The sequence below is a fragment of the Vitis vinifera genome, chromosome 6 (genome assembly GCF_030704535.1).
Source record: "Vitis vinifera cultivar Pinot Noir 40024 chromosome 6, ASM3070453v1".
In the NCBI taxonomy this organism is placed as follows: Eukaryota; Viridiplantae; Streptophyta; class Magnoliopsida; order Vitales; family Vitaceae; genus Vitis; species Vitis vinifera.
The window spans coordinates 4,253,067-4,268,996 of record NC_081810.1 but is presented as its reverse complement, the minus strand read 5'-3'; the positions used below and the strand labels follow the sequence as shown (position 1 = coordinate 4,268,996).

At 34.6% G+C, this 15,930-nt stretch overlaps 1 protein-coding gene across 1 annotated transcript; it reads left to right on the top strand.

Annotated features, from left to right (window-relative positions):
• Window positions 1-9,016: 9,016 nt before the first annotated feature.
• On the top strand, window positions 9,017-15,339 carry LOC100262205 (carbamoyl-phosphate synthase large chain, chloroplastic). The gene is made up of 3 exons (XM_010652817.3): window positions 9,017-11,049; window positions 12,142-12,834; window positions 13,510-15,339. The coding sequence occupies exons 1-3, from the start codon at window positions 9,733-9,735 to the stop codon at window positions 15,058-15,060; spliced, it is 3,561 nt and encodes a 1,186-aa protein (XP_010651119.1). The 5' UTR covers window positions 9,017-9,732; the 3' UTR covers window positions 15,061-15,339.
• The last annotated feature ends 591 nt before the right edge of the window (window positions 15,340-15,930 follow it).

Sequence of the window (15,930 nt, the reverse complement as noted above, 5' to 3'; positions counted from 1 at the left end):
CTTATTCAAAATATTAATAAAAAACATAAAAGATCACTCATGTTAACTAGAAATCGAAACCATTATTTTAAAATCTAAAACTGTTTAGAATCTTGTCTTTGGTGTCTCTAAATTTGTCCTATATAAATTCATAAACTTTGTTGAAACTTTCTTACCAAACACTCTTCAACAACACCCTTGTTGATCTTTGTGTACTTGCGTATGTAGGTTCTCCATATATTGAAAAAATAACAATCTAGAAAAGAAAAAAAAAATTCTTTTGGAGGCTAAGGATTCAACAGAGAAAGAGAGTTTTTTTTTTTTTTAAAAAAAGAAAATTATTATTGTCTTCTAATTTTATTAATTCATTCCATTTAAGTTATCTATTTGCAATTATATCACTATTCTAAAATATCTTCCACAAGAATTTTAGAATATTTATATAATATAATTTTGGAAATAATTTAACAAGACTTTTAATGAAATTCATTTTTTAGTTTATTCCTAATTAGGAATAAATTATTAAATTATAAGCTCTAATACTTTATTTATGAAACAAGCCAATAATTGATTTGAACTTTGCACAACTTTAAAATATTTCTTTCATGCCCCAAAAAAATTAGGAAGAATTATCTTTTAGGGGTAGATGGGCCCCCAAATTAATAAAAGGTCCATATAACTCTTCAAATTGAGTTGAAGGATATGAAATAGTAACGGACAAATATACCCTTTAAGAACACATATAAAATATTTTATAAAATTAAGTTCAATAATTTTTTTTCAATAATTTTTTTTTTCAAAAATACTAAATTAAATAAAAGTAGTTTTCAAAAATATTAAATTAAATATTTTTTTTTCAAAAATATTAAATTAATTTTTTTTTCAAAAATATTAAATTAAATAAAAGTATTTAAAAAAATATTAAATTAAATATTTTTTTAAATATTAAATTAAATAAATTTATTTTTAAAATATATTAAATTAAATAAAAGTATTTAAAAAAATATTAAATTACATAAAAAATATTTTTTTAAAATATTAAATTAAATAAAAGTATTTTTCAAAAAAAAAAAAATTTTTCTCAAAATCAACAAAGGGCATTTTTGGAAATACTGAAGGATGATATCCTTCAACTCAATTTCCATACTTTTATTGGGTCTTGGGCTCAATTTGAAGAGTTACATGGACCTTTTGTTAATTTGGGGGTCCATCTACCCCCAAAACATAATTCTCCCAAAAAATTAGTCGACTTCCATAAATGAAATCACAACAATGATCTATATTCATACGTGGAAGTATTGGGACACATAAAATTCCAAAAATGCCCCTAAGGTAGAAACTCCATTTTTTAATTTTAATATATTCTCACATTACTTCAATCAATTATTTAAGTCCATTCTCCATTGCAAAACTTTCTCCATAAGTAAAGCATATATCTACACTAGGTCTAAGAGAAGTTATTCTTATGATTTGATGGTCATTCTTTGTCACAAGGTGGGTTTGAGATGGGTTATGCCCTATCCCAATCTTGTCTCATTCATAAAAACCTATTCTCATTCTCATTTGTATTTAAAATTTAAATTACAAATAAATAAATATTATAAAATTCTATATTTTTTTTTAGAGAAAAGTATTTTTATTATTTTATATGTGTTAAAATAAGAAAATAAAAATAAATTAAATTATATATGTATGTATGTATATAATAAGGGATGCGTGGGGTAAGACAAACCAATATTTGAACCTACTTTAGTGTGAAAAGCTAATTCAACTTAATTATACACCCAAAAGTGGAAGGAATTAGTCTTTTTTTCGAAAAAATCAATTTTAAGTAAGATATAAAGATCATAATGATTAAGTAATGAGTAAAAATAAAAGATGGAGAGAAGAAAATGCAAACTCTTTATATTGGTTTAGTAAGCCACCTATGTCCCCTCTTATCAAACTCTTAACCGAGTGAGGTTCCATTAGCTTCAAAGTTTGAATCAAAAGCTTCCAATATATTTGGATTCCAATGTTTTAATGGATCTTTACAATCACTTTAATTTATCTACCATGCTTGAAAAATTTTCCCACGAGAATAAATGAAGGTGAATTCACGAACTCTAATTCTAGTAGCAAGTGAGACTCTTAATATGAATGAAAAATTAGGAAGGACTTGAAAGTACTCTTGAGAAAACTAGCAAGTTTTGAATTTAAAGCACTTAAAAAAGCTTTGAATGAGAAGAAATACGGTTTAACAATTGAATTTAATGAGTCTCATATTCATTAATGCTCTTAAACACTTCAATTTATAGGTCTTCAGTTCAAAATCCCCAAAACCCTCAAAAAGGGCTCAATCGATTCACTAGTTGTTATGTATTTAATTCACTGATAAGTGACCATCAGGGTTTAAACCTTTAATCAATTGAATATATGTTATTGAAAAAAAGAGTATGTGCAAATACACCTTGACAGATCGAGCCCAATCAATTCAATTTACTCATCCTTATCTCAATTAATTGCACTATAATGTGCATCAAAGACCCCAATTTGAGGTCAAGAACCTCTAATAATTTATATTCAGCTTCACAAAACCCTTTAAAACAAGTTTAGGAAGAATTAGAATCAGGGTTTTATTAAAAATCTGGAGTCATCCAATTTATAATGAAATGTGATTTTTTAAGTTCAAAGAATGATGATTTTGAAACTTTAAGTGCATGAAAATGTTTAGACTCAAGTGCCCAAAAAGTGATAACCTTAAAATAAGTCCTAGTTCATTTTAAATCTTCAAGGTATTAATCTTCTTTTATAGCTCCTTCAACCTAAAATGATTAACTTGACATAAACCATTAGTGACTTTAACCTTATTTTGTAATCATCAAAACTAAATTAAGAGAACCCTTAGGCTAACACCTACGTTTTTAAAAAAGTTTTAAGTCTTTCCTTAAACCATTAATCTTCATCCTAAACTTGTCGTATTAATGGTGGGGTGGGTACCCAAACATACATGCTCTATTGTGATCCTTAGTTACTCTATTATTTGATTCTTTATCAAAATATTAACATTAAAACAAATTGTTGGAGTATCTAGATTGCTCCATTTCAAACCCTGGATCATAAGGGTGCATATAGAACTATCCTAGGGTCTCTCGTAATCTAATAACAGAAGCAAAATTGCATATCAAAACAAAATATAGAGAACAAAGGCATCATACTTGAGATTTATATATTCCCAAATCAAATCTTGTGGGTGAAGAGATGTGTTGAAGGCACGGTAATCATTGTAGATCTCATAAACATAATGATCTTAACTATGATGACTCTTCCTTGAATCCTAACATTAGAAGAGTGAAATTTTCTCTAAGGTTGGTGGCTAAAGCTCTCATATTTCTTGAATAAATAGGAAGATTAAACTCTTGTGCACATGTAAATATTCACAAACTTTTGTGCAACCTTCCATTTTTACTAGAACACCCTTATGCATACATGTGAATATAGAATATGAAATAAAGGTAATTAATTAACAAAAATACCTACGAGAGAGAGAGAGATAGAGAGATAGAGAGAGAAAGAGGGGGGTGAATTGGGTAATTAAAACTTTTTGAGATTAAGAAATCAAAGCAACAAAACAAAAAATTAATAGTGCAAGTAATTAAAGAGTAGAAGAGAGAGAAGTACAAACATTTTTATAATGATTCAGCAATCCCATCTACCTCCATTCTCCTCAATCTCTTTTTCGAGTGAAGATTCCATTAACCAAGACTTCAACTCAAACCTTCAATCTTGTACACTTGGATTTATGACTTCAATAGGAACAGCCTGAGTACCCAAAAATACACAAAAGACCCCAATTAGTCAAGCTCTGATTTAACTAGTTAAGTAATCATTGGGGCATTTAATGCTCTGCAGGTGATTGCCAATGTTTTTAATGCTTGATCATGTCTTGATTGGACCTCGATCGACTATACACCAACTATTAGAAGAGAGAGAAAATTTTATGTAAGTTTGATTTATCATCTACTAAGAAAACTTAATCAGTTCAATCGATTCCACGCACCCTTGACCAATTATACTAAAAATCAATCAAAAAGTTTTTGTTTTAATTTTTATTCTTCAAGTAAGTTGAGTATTTCATTTAAAAATATTTATAAGGCATTTTTGAAAGAATTAAGATTAAGGTTTTGAAATGAAATTTATATTCATTAATTTTAAAAATAGAAAGTCATTTCTAAGCTAAGACATGTATGACTGAATAGCATTTGAAAGTGCATAAAAGTAGTTTTATTCTAAGTGCACCCATGAGATTCATCTTATATACATTCCTAAACATCTTATATCTTCAAGGACCTGGATTTTCATGGTGATTGAATCTTTGATGCACATACTTGAGCTTTATTTTGAATTTAACGATAAAACTTGAAAACTTCACTTAATTTAAACATATAAGTGTTCTTAACTTTATTTTGTTATTATCAAAATGTACTTAAAAGAACCCATAGGCTAACAGAAACTCAACTAACACTAATAAATGCTATCAAGGAATATGTGCTTAAGTAGAAACTATTGGAACCCATAGGAAAATACTAACTCTCTTAAAATCTAATTTTGAATTTGACTCATCACATCTCTATATAGAGTTAACTGCACTTCAGTATCCTATATATATATATATATATATATTACAATAGGATATAAAAATTTAGGTCTATGACCTATTATTCACTATATGTATACTCTCTATAAATTGATGTTCGTAATCTAATGAATTATATATGAGTTATCAACCTTTAAAAATTACCTCTTTAATATTTGAATTATAGATCCTCCTATTATGTGATTAATTGACATGCTTTAGTTCATAAAAAATGTATATATCAGATTCCAATAAAGGAATTACTACAACTACAGATTTTATGATCACATATCCTTAGGATCACCTAAAAGGACACATTGTCTCAATCCTATGAAATTTCATTGTGCTTACCTTGAGTATACATGTTGTCACTAGTCTTCATCAATAGTAATATAATCCATAGGGATATATGACAACCTTTGAGTCTCACCTATAAATCAAAGTCACTAATAACTTTAACACAAGTTCAGTATCCTCTCAAGGTTGATAGTCCATACATTATAGTAGTTTAATGAGGTTATGACTACCCGATGACTAATGTCTTGATGACTCACTATTGGTTATATCTGATGTATAACCAACCATACACATCAATGCACTCACCATGGAAACTCATTATAATGACCAAGATTAGTCATCCCTTTAATTAAGAGTGCATTATAACATTAAATGGATTGTCTAAATCCATAAACTAATTGTGAATAAATTATCTACTTGTAAGAGACTCATAACTTCGATCTTTCGTATGACTCTTACTACACTCAAGTCATGTGCAATGCAAGAGATGTCAAGCCTAAATACTCAACATAAATGCAATAGAAAAAGAAGAATCGGAATAATCCATTTATTCTTACATCGTGTCATACTTTTAAGGACTCTATCCTAAAACCAATTTTTATTGTCTAGTTGATATTGATAAACCATGACCATGTTCTACTATAATCCCATGGCTACACTCCAAAAAGTATAATATAGTAGCTAAGACCTGAAACTTATTATATGACTTGTAAATGGGTCCCTCCATGATAATGATTAATTCAAAGAAGTGGAAAGATTATCTACCTTGTTAATGAACCATTTATACTTTTGTTGGATCTTTGACTCATCAATATATGACCACTTACTAAAAAGATGCAAAAATCCTTTTAATAAAACACATTCCTTTTATAATGCATACATATATGTAATAATAGAAAAATATTTCACAAATCATTTTATTTGGATGAAATCATTAAGCTTATATGCTTATGATCATACATTGTTAACTAAGAGTCTATTTTCTACATGAATTCCTTTGTTGAATCAATGAACCCACAAACTCAAAACACCCAATTGTACTTCTATTATAAATCTTAAGATCATACATACGAGTAAATTAAATTGTACAATGCAGGAACTGATTACTACTCAAAAAGAATATATTTTAGATAATAATTCTCATGAGTTTCACATCTTTTGAGTAGTAATTATGTCTAAAACACTCAATTAACATGTTTTTGCCTTTACAAGAGTTACTAACAAGTTTTATGAAGTTTTGGAATCATTTCAAGGTATGATTTTGATAAATTGGTGACAAAAGAGATGAATCAAATTGAAGAAAATAAATAAAGTTGATGATGATCCAAATGCATAATGAAAGAAGTAATGCAATTGGTTTAGACTAGGATTTGGAGTTGATTTGGAGGTAGTTGAAGTGAAATCAAGAGAAAGAAATGGAATAAATGGCAAAAAGAGTTGAAAAACTATGTTTTTCTCATTTCGCATGAACATGCGGAAAATTCGCACAGTCGTGCGAAATGGACCAGAAGGAAATTTGGTTGCAGCTCAAAAGGATCGCATGACCATGTGAAAATTTCGCACAGTCACGCGAAATGCCCCAGGAAGGCGAAAATAATGCTGATGAATTTTTCACTTCGCACAATCGTGCGAAATTGTTGGAGCTCGTGCAAAATTACATTTTTCCAGATTTCTTGGTGAAAAAGCCTCCGAAAGACCTCTTAGATGATGCCAAGTGTCCACTTGACCTTGACCTATAAATAGGAACTTGATTTACTCATTTAGGAGATTTTTGATACATTTCTAATTGTAAAACTTTCCAGACTTCCTCTCTCTATGAAATTTTCTACTTTTCTTCATTTTCTTTCATTTTGTCGCTAGCCAAACATGCCTTGTGAGACCAAATCTCCAAGCATGAGTGGGTAAATCTAGTTTTTCTCGGATGAGGGACGATCTAAAGGCAAGATCTATGATGAATTAGAGAAATGAGCTTGAATTGCAAAGGTAATTTTATCCAATTGATTGATTAATTGAAATTTGAGGATTTTTCTCTTCAAATTGTCTTGGATGATTACTACAATGTAAGTTAGATAGATTCATCAAATTCTTAAAGTTAGATTTGATGAGATTGAATAGTTACATTGTGTGAATTATTGGAAGATAATTTAAGATGAGTTGAATATATGATTTGAATTGATCTCTTGGACTAAATGACCTAATTTGAAGGGAAATTAGATTTAGACCTAAAACTAAATAAAAAATCGGTTTAGATGAAAATTTAGGTTTTCAATTTAACTTGATGAAAATTAGATCTCAATATCTATTCACCATGGAAATTGTTTTCTAGAAAATCCTAACTCCGAGAATTTCATCTTCTATTAATTTTTTATATTTTATTTTTCTTCTCAATTTTAGACCATTGTCAAATTGATTTTTCATCAAGAATTTTCAAATCAATTTCACTTTATCACAATCATTTATTATCCTTTCATTCAAGTCTTAATTACCGAGAATAATCCATCCTAGTGGACGACACCTAAAAACCACTATACTATGGTAGTTTGTATTAAAACCATTTTTGATCAAGTACAAGCTACTCTAGAATAGTGAATTAGGTTATAAATTTTGTTTTGATCCAATAAACGATGAAAAGTCCGCATGATTAGGAACTTAGAATCAATTAATTCTTTCATAATTAAAAACACTTCCTATATAACATACTAATCTATCTTTAACACTTTATGAAAGTCATTTTATGAAGCTTTTTAATAAGCTATTCATGCCCAACACAACAAGTGCCAATGTAGAAGTTGTGAGCTTAACCATTCTTATGATTAAGCCAAGTCACATTGTATAATATAATAGGTATGCATTGTAATCAATCAAAAGGGATTGATCACTTTCTTTTATGATTGTAAACTAATTTTTGGTTTGTAAGGAATTGATAACAATGAACTCATGTATAGGTTTAATGCTTTGCACCATGGTCATTTACAAATCCAAACCTAGTCACTCCAATGTATTATTCATATATTAAAATAGATATAACTTATTCAGGATATAAAATGAAATTCATAATAAATATTTTATAAAATGAAATGTTAAAAAGAATTTTTATTTTATTTTGGATACAATATCAACGGTTAGAGTTTGCGTTGGAGATTAGTTCCTTTAATATCAATGATAATATTCCCTTATGATAACCAATTTGGTCTATTATCCCGAAAAAGTCCTTCTTAAGTTGACATTAGGACTAGTAATAGATAGAATGAAGGGATTTGTCCTTTGAATCCTTTAATAACGATAGGTGTTGTCTAATATGAATAGAAATTTATTTCTTTGCCTCTAAAAAAATGTCATTTTCATGGGTGTGGAGGATGAAACAAGGAATTTATTCCTTGGATTTTTTTTATGTCAACAAATGTGTTTTCATTTGTGGTAAAAGCTTCTTTACATCTCCCGTCCTCTCCAAAGTACTGGTTGTTGATACTTGTTGCATCTTTCTAGTGAGGTTGGTGTGTCGATTTCTCATAAGTCATAACTAGTCATGTCATGGGACTACTATGCATGGATAGGCTAGTGGCAATTTACCATCAACCTCGCTCGAAACTGTAGCTTGAGAATTTTTTTCAAAGCCATTTTTACTTGATTGACTAAAATTTCAAGTCCTAAAGTAAAAGAGATGAAAATCAAAGGAGTTCCTATCAAGCATATTCGACAATGAAGTTGAATGCACTAATTTCATCCAATTCAAGCTCTTAAATTGATCTTAATTTAAGGGTGAAAATCACGTGCCACCAACTCCAGAGCAATCAAGGGGCCGGGTAGTAGGTATGGTCATACCTTTGTTGTGGGTTTCGTCATGATCTTGAGAAATGATTAAAATAACACTCACTTTGCAGTTTGATATTCTTTCATAAATGGGAAAAACTCTATCTTGTGTAAAATACTGAAAACTCCTTGAGGATAGTGTAGAATCTCCATTCTCCACTTATCTTAATAAAAGAAACCTGAAAAATAATCATACAACAGCTACCCACATGGCTGGTGAGAGTGAGAAGCTGAGTTACGCTTCCCATCCATTGGGCTATCCCTTGGAAACGATAATAGATAGGAATGGTCACTTTATCTGAGTCATCTCGTATCCGATCCCCATTTTTATTTATCACAAAGCATTTATTCTTATTTTAAATCTATCTTAAGAGCGAGATAAATGGGTATCCGAAAAAATCAGTCTTATATTATCATCCAAGTCCCGATCAAAGAAACAGTCAATCCACCCATGATATGGGATCATGCATTGTTTCTTTTACCTTGAAAGAGTGATGCTCTCAATTCTCCTGCCATCTGACCTGAAATTGAATAGCCAGAATTCTCTCTGTTTCTACCACCTGGACCCATGGTGGTTACTTTGACCTTGAGCCTTCACCTCTACTGTAACAACTCCCATCTTCTGGTTTTTGTTTGTGAACAAACAGAAAAAGGAAAATTGTCCATATAAGAAGCAAACGAAGTGGTGTTTAAGAAAAATGATCAATTTTTCTACCCAGGGAAGAAAACTTTTCTGCTCTTGAAGGGATTGGGTTGGGCTTGGGCATTGTATTTGGGTTGGCCCCTCAAAACCCAACCCAAAACCCTGGGTGGGGAGACAGAGCCAAACCCTAATCCCCTAGCTTTTGGGTAGCCATCATGTGCTGATACTCGTGCTGATACCACTATCTCCACCAATATCCCACTCATTTCACCCGGTAAACGCCGTCTATATTCTCTTCAGACATCAGAGATACTTCCTTTCTTTATTCTCACACTCAAATCTCTACTCAACCCCAAGCTCAAAGCGTTGGCTCTTCCTCTGACTAGACATGGGTTTTTGCATGAACCACCCCGCAACTTTCTCCGGGAGATCCATTTCTTCGTCCTTGAACCCGTATTCGTCCAACCCCACATGTTTCCGTATTTTCTTTTACCCGAACCAGCTCCGGACTGGGTCGCGGCTCGTGGGTTTGGCGAGGTTGGCGAGCCGGGTTCGAGCCAGCCCGGTGCGGGCTGAGAAGGGTGTTGGTAGTGATTCCACAAATGGGACGGCGGCTTTCGGCGGAGCACCGGCGGGAAAGAGGACGGATTTGAAGAAAATTATGATACTTGGGGCGGGGCCGATTGTGATTGGGCAGGCATGCGAATTCGATTACTCCGGAACTCAGGCTTGCAAGGCTTTGAAGGAAGAAGGATATGAGGTTGTTCTCATAAATTCGAACCCAGCCACAATCATGACTGACCCAGATATGGCAGACAAGACATACATTACTCCAATGACTCCCGAGTTGGTCGAGCAGGTGCTCGAGAAGGAGAGGCCCGACGCTATATTGCCCACCATGGGTGGCCAGACCGCGCTAAACCTCGCGGTGGCATTAGCGGAAAGTGGGGTTTTAGAGAAGTATGGCGTTGAGTTGATTGGGGCGAAGCTCGAGGCGATTAAGAAAGCAGAGGACAGAGAGTTGTTTAAGCAAGCAATGGAAAATATTGGGGTCAAGACGCCACCTTCGGGAATTGGGACAACTCTTGACGAGTGTATGGAAATTGCGAATTCAATTGGGGAGTTTCCATTGATCATTAGGCCTGCGTTCACGTTGGGCGGAACCGGAGGTGGGATTGCTTACAACAGGGAAGAGTTTGAGGCGATATGCAAGTCGGGGCTTGCTGCCAGCTTGACGTCTCAGGTTTTGGTTGAGAAGAGCTTGTTGGGGTGGAAGGAGTATGAGCTCGAGGTGATGAGAGACTTGGCGGACAATGTGGTCATTATATGTTCCATTGAGAATATTGATCCAATGGGGGTTCATACTGGGGATTCTATAACTGTGGCACCTGCTCAGACCTTGACTGATAAAGAGTATCAGAGGCTTAGGGATTACTCTGTTGCTATCATAAGGGAAATTGGAGTTGAATGTGGTGGTTCTAACGTGCAGTTTGCTGTCAATCCTGTTGATGGGGAGGTGATGGTGATTGAAATGAACCCAAGAGTGTCGAGGTCCTCAGCCTTGGCTTCTAAAGCCACTGGTTTTCCTATAGCAAAGATGGCTGCAAAGTTGTCGGTTGGTTACTCATTGGATCAGATTCCAAATGACATCACAAAGAAAACACCGGCTAGTTTTGAGCCTTCCATAGATTATGTGGTGACAAAGGCAAGTGTCTTTCTCCATTCTATTGTACTAGTTATTTATGCTAATGTTTCTTTGTTAATTGTTGTAGTATTTGGCATTTGAATATTTTCATGTCATCGATGTTCTATCTAGCATCGAGACATGCTTAATATTCCGTTTTGAAATCAAGTAATGGGTAGCAATGCGTATCATTATGATTAACATTTGAATCCTTATTTGTGTTTGTATAACGTGCCAAATATATAGCACTCTTTTTGGATTTTCATAATGTGAATATATAGGGCTATTGGACCTCTTGATTGATGGTTGGTTTGATAGAAGTGCCAACCGTATTCCTTTAGCTTTGTAGCTGTACAAGAAGTTTGTTTGGTTGATTAGCTTATCCTCTTGCCTCTCAGTTGAACATGTTTCTTAATGGAATCTTAATGGTTGATTTTTAGTTCTTATTTTATCTAGTCAGAAGCACCTTTTTTCAATGAATTGCTTTTGGAGATTCATTGCCCTCTAAAACCTTTTTCTTGTTGGTTCTTGTGTGCCCCTTTTGTGTCTGCATCGGACACTCAAAGCCTTGAAGCTGTTTTGAACATACTGCATAATTGTGATATGATTTTGTTGTCTAGGGCTCCTTGTAAATATAAAAGCATTATCTGTCAAGACTTAATTTCTATTTCTTAGTGTTCTACAACGATGCTTGTGTGGTCCATGATCTTTTTTTTTTTTTTTGTCCCTAATTTTTTCTCAGTAGCATGCTAATTGACTTGGTAAAGAGCCCCCTGAAATATTGCGAATCTTTTGAATCCATCATCCTTGTCTTAATTATTTAGTAATCAAGTTCATATACAATTTCCTTCTAGTGGTTTTTTCTTGAACCATTCCTTTTTATGTCTGATTCCATAATCTGTCATACATTTTCATTCAATCAGGTCTAGGGTGTGTGTGATTGTCTAAATTGAAACATCTACTGATTAGCTTTTGCATGTAATGGCTTATATGTAAGCAGAGAATCATCTGCGCCCCCCCCCCCCCCCCCCCCCCCCCCTCTTTTAAATACATCTAAGTAGATTTTTTTATTTACACATATTTTTCTTCCCTTCTATTTACATGATCATGCAGATACCCCGGTTTGCATTTGAGAAATTCCCAGGTTCTCAACCAATATTGACGACCCAAATGAAATCTGTGGGTGAATCCATGGCTCTAGGCCGAACATTCCAAGAATCCTTTCAGAAAGCAGTTCGATCGCTTGAGTGTGGCTACTCTGGATGGGGTTGCGCACAGCTCAAGGAAATGGACTGGGATTGGGAACAATTGAAGTACAGTCTCCGAGTCCCAAACCCGGATCGTATACATGCCATATATGCTGCAATGAAGAAGGGGATGAAAGTGGATGATATTCATGAGCTGAGTTTCATAGACAAATGGTTTCTCACTCAACTTAAAGAGCTGGTAGATGTGGAACAATTCCTCTTGTCTCGTAGCTTATCTGATCTATCAAAGGATGACTTCTATGAAGTCAAGCGGAGAGGTTTCAGTGATAAGCAGATAGCTTTTGCATCTAAATCTACCGAGAAAGAAGTTCGATTGAAGCGGTTATCTTTGGGTGTCACTCCAGCCTATAAGCGGGTTGATACCTGTGCTGCAGAGTTTGAGGCTAATACTCCCTATATGTACTCTTCTTATGATTTCGAATGTGAATCAGCTCCCACTCAAAGGAAGAAGGTTTTAATTTTAGGTGGAGGACCAAACCGGATTGGTCAAGGTATTGAGTTTGACTACTGCTGCTGTCATACATCCTTTGCTCTCCAGGTATGTTTTGCTTCTGCTGTTTGTAGGCTATTTATGTTCTCTTCTTCCTATGGTTTTTGGTCTCCACATGCCTCTTGTTATGTGAACCTGGGTCCATTGACTGCACATGGGCTTCATTGTCGCTATCAGCACTCTAAGCAATAGGTTGACCTGCTAAATGTGATTTCAACTGAAAATTTATTTTTGTGAAAGTGTAGTACTGGGAAGGGAACCTATTCTTCATAATCTATTGTCTTAAGTGAACATCACCAATTAAAAATCCACAGTAGTTTCATGCAATGCCATATTTGCATGAATTGGAATGTGTTAATTTGGTTGCATCAACTGTAGTTGGATTGAATTGGACTGTTTTAATTTGGTTGCATCAACTGTGGTTGGATCACTAATCTCGAACCTGATATTGGCACAGATTGGTAATCAGTCTGCTATCAGCCTTAAGCAGACTGAGTTTAGAATTGATTCACATCGGATCCTTTTAAGTCATAATTTAGAATTGATTTATGTAAAAATAGGAATTTGTCCAAGTGCATGTTGATTGGATGGTGGGAAAAATGGTACAGGCTATATGCATAGACATTATGGCCTTGTTTGCCATCACATGGATTCCCTTTAGTTATAGCCTTATGCGTACATTGCCTTAAATTTGTCAATTTAATTTAATTTCTGTTTGCGCAGAAAGCAGGATATGAGACAATCATGATGAATTCAAATCCTGAGACAGTATCTACAGATTACGATACAAGTGATCGTCTCTACTTTGAACCGTTGACTGTTGAAGATGTTCTAAACATCATCGACTTGGAACAACCTGATGGCATCATTGTGCAGTTCGGTGGTCAAACTCCCTTGAAGTTGGCTCTACCTATCCAGAATTACTTAGACGAGCACAGGCCCCTATCTGCCAGCGGGGTTGGGCATGTTCGCATTTGGGGTACATCACCTGATTCCATTGATGCAGCTGAGAACAGAGAGAGGTTCAATGCAATCCTTAACGATCTAAAGATTGAACAGCCAAAAGGAGGCATTGCCAAGAGCGAAGCTGATGCTCTTGCCATTGCAATGGACATAGGCTACCCGGTTGTTGTCCGGCCTTCCTATGTGTTGGGTGGGCGGGCAATGGAGATTGTGTATAGCGATGACAAGCTTGTGACCTACCTTGAAAATGCTGTTGAGGTGGATCCTGAACGTCCTGTATTGATTGACAGATATTTATCCGATGCCATTGAGATTGATGTTGACGCCCTTGCTGACTCCGAAGGTAATGTGGTGATTGGTGGGATAATGGAGCACATTGAGCAGGCTGGGGTCCATTCTGGTGATTCTGCTTGCTCACTTCCCACAAAGACCATCCCTTCTTCATGCTTGGACACAATTAGATCATGGACTACAATATTAGCAAAGAAGCTAAATGTGTGTGGGCTCATGAACTGTCAATATGCAATCACAGCTTCTGGGAGTGTTTTCTTGCTTGAGGCTAACCCTCGTGCATCCCGTACAGTCCCATTTGTGTCCAAGGCAATTGGTCACCCATTGGCCAAATATGCTTCCCTTGTCATGTCAGGGAAGTCTCTTCATGACCTGTGTTTCACAAAGGAGGTAATCCCAAGACATGTTTCAGTCAAGGAAGCTGTTCTTCCATTTGAGAAATTCCAAGGATGCGATGTATTGCTAGGTCCCGAAATGCGTAGCACTGGTGAGGTAATGGGTATTGATTTTGAGTTTCCTGTTGCATTTGCCAAAGCTCAAATTGCTGCTGGACAGAAGCTACCAGTTTCTGGCACTGTGTTTCTCAGCTTGAATGACTTAACAAAGCCCCACCTTGCCACAATTGCCCGGTCATTTATTGGCCTTGGATTCAGGATTGTTTCAACTTCTGGGACAGCCCATGTTCTTGAACTGGAAGGTATCCCAGTTGAGCGAGTTCTGAAGATGCATGAGGGGCGGCCACATGCTGGTGATATGATTGCTAACGGGCAGATCCAGCTGATGGTGATCACAAGTTCAGGTGATACGCATGATCAGATTGATGGACGGCAGCTAAGGCGGATGGCTCTTGCTTACAAGGTTCCTATAATAACAACAGTTGCAGGAGCATCGGCAAGTGTTGAAGCAATTAAGAGCTTGAAGTGCTGTGCCATCAAAATGATTGCTCTTCAGGACTTCTTTGACATTGAATCGGAAAAGGAGAGTACTAAAAACGTGCAGTCGGCGTCTTCGTTTCTTTGAATTAACTAGGCATATCTGGTTTGCACCTGTTCCTTCTCTTCTTCTATTTGATGTTTTTCTAATTTGTTTCTATTACTGTTGTTGGAGTTAGCCTTTGTTTTTTTTTCTTTTCTTTCAAGTGATTTGTTTAAATCTGTTTCTTTTGCACTTCAGTCTTGTTTCTCCTTGGTAGATGAGACTGATAAATTATAATTTTGGCAACTCTGATATTGGGATCTTATGTATTGAGTGTAATATAAATAGCTTAGAATTTCAGATGCCATTATATTTTGGATGGAACTTTTTCTGTTGCTTTTTCCATACTGTAAAGACATCTAATTAAGTTTAACTTCTGCCGAAGTCCTAGCACCAGAGGGTCGAATCAGGATCGTCTTTTGTGAAAAAGAGCTGTTTCCAGGCTGTGGTCAATTGCTTGATTCAGCAACACGGTGTTGCAAGTCCTGTAGACTGACTTGGAGAAAGTTTTTGTCATGTGTAAGGCTAATATTCCTAGTGGCTATACTTGGATACATGCTAGACCTTACTTTGATGTTCTTAGCTATTGAAAAACCCAGATATGTAGGGCCAGAAACAGTTAAAAGCAGAGGACTACAGATTGGATTTTGTACCAAAATCCCTTAATTTGATAGATTCCTTTAGTTTCTAGAAGCCTAACCATGGAAAACAATTTTTTATTTTTTTAAAAAAAAAAGTTTAAAAGAAAAGTTTTTTCTGAAAGTAGAACTTTGTTTTTTACAACAAGCTTGTGGGGTTTCAGATGTTTTGTTATGACCCTTCTGGAAATACAGGACAGGAAGGAAAGTTTGAAGCAAAATAAAAAATCACCAGGGCCTCAATAAGTTGTTTATTGTGGAACTTTTTTTTACAATT

What these genes read in the sequence shown, in the direction of transcription:
- LOC100262205 (XM_010652817.3), top strand. Translation starts at nt 9,733, where the DNA reads ATGGGTTTTTGCATGAACCACCCCGCAACTTTCTCCGGGAGATCCATT. An exon ending in TAGATTATGTGGTGACAAAG is followed by an intron (nt 11,050 to 12,141) that starts GCAAGTGTCTTT and finishes ATGATCATGCAG; the next exon opens with ATACCCCGGTTTGCATTTGA. An exon ending in ATACATCCTTTGCTCTCCAG is followed by an intron (nt 12,835 to 13,509) that starts GTATGTTTTGCT and finishes CTGTTTGCGCAG; the next exon opens with AAAGCAGGATATGAGACAAT.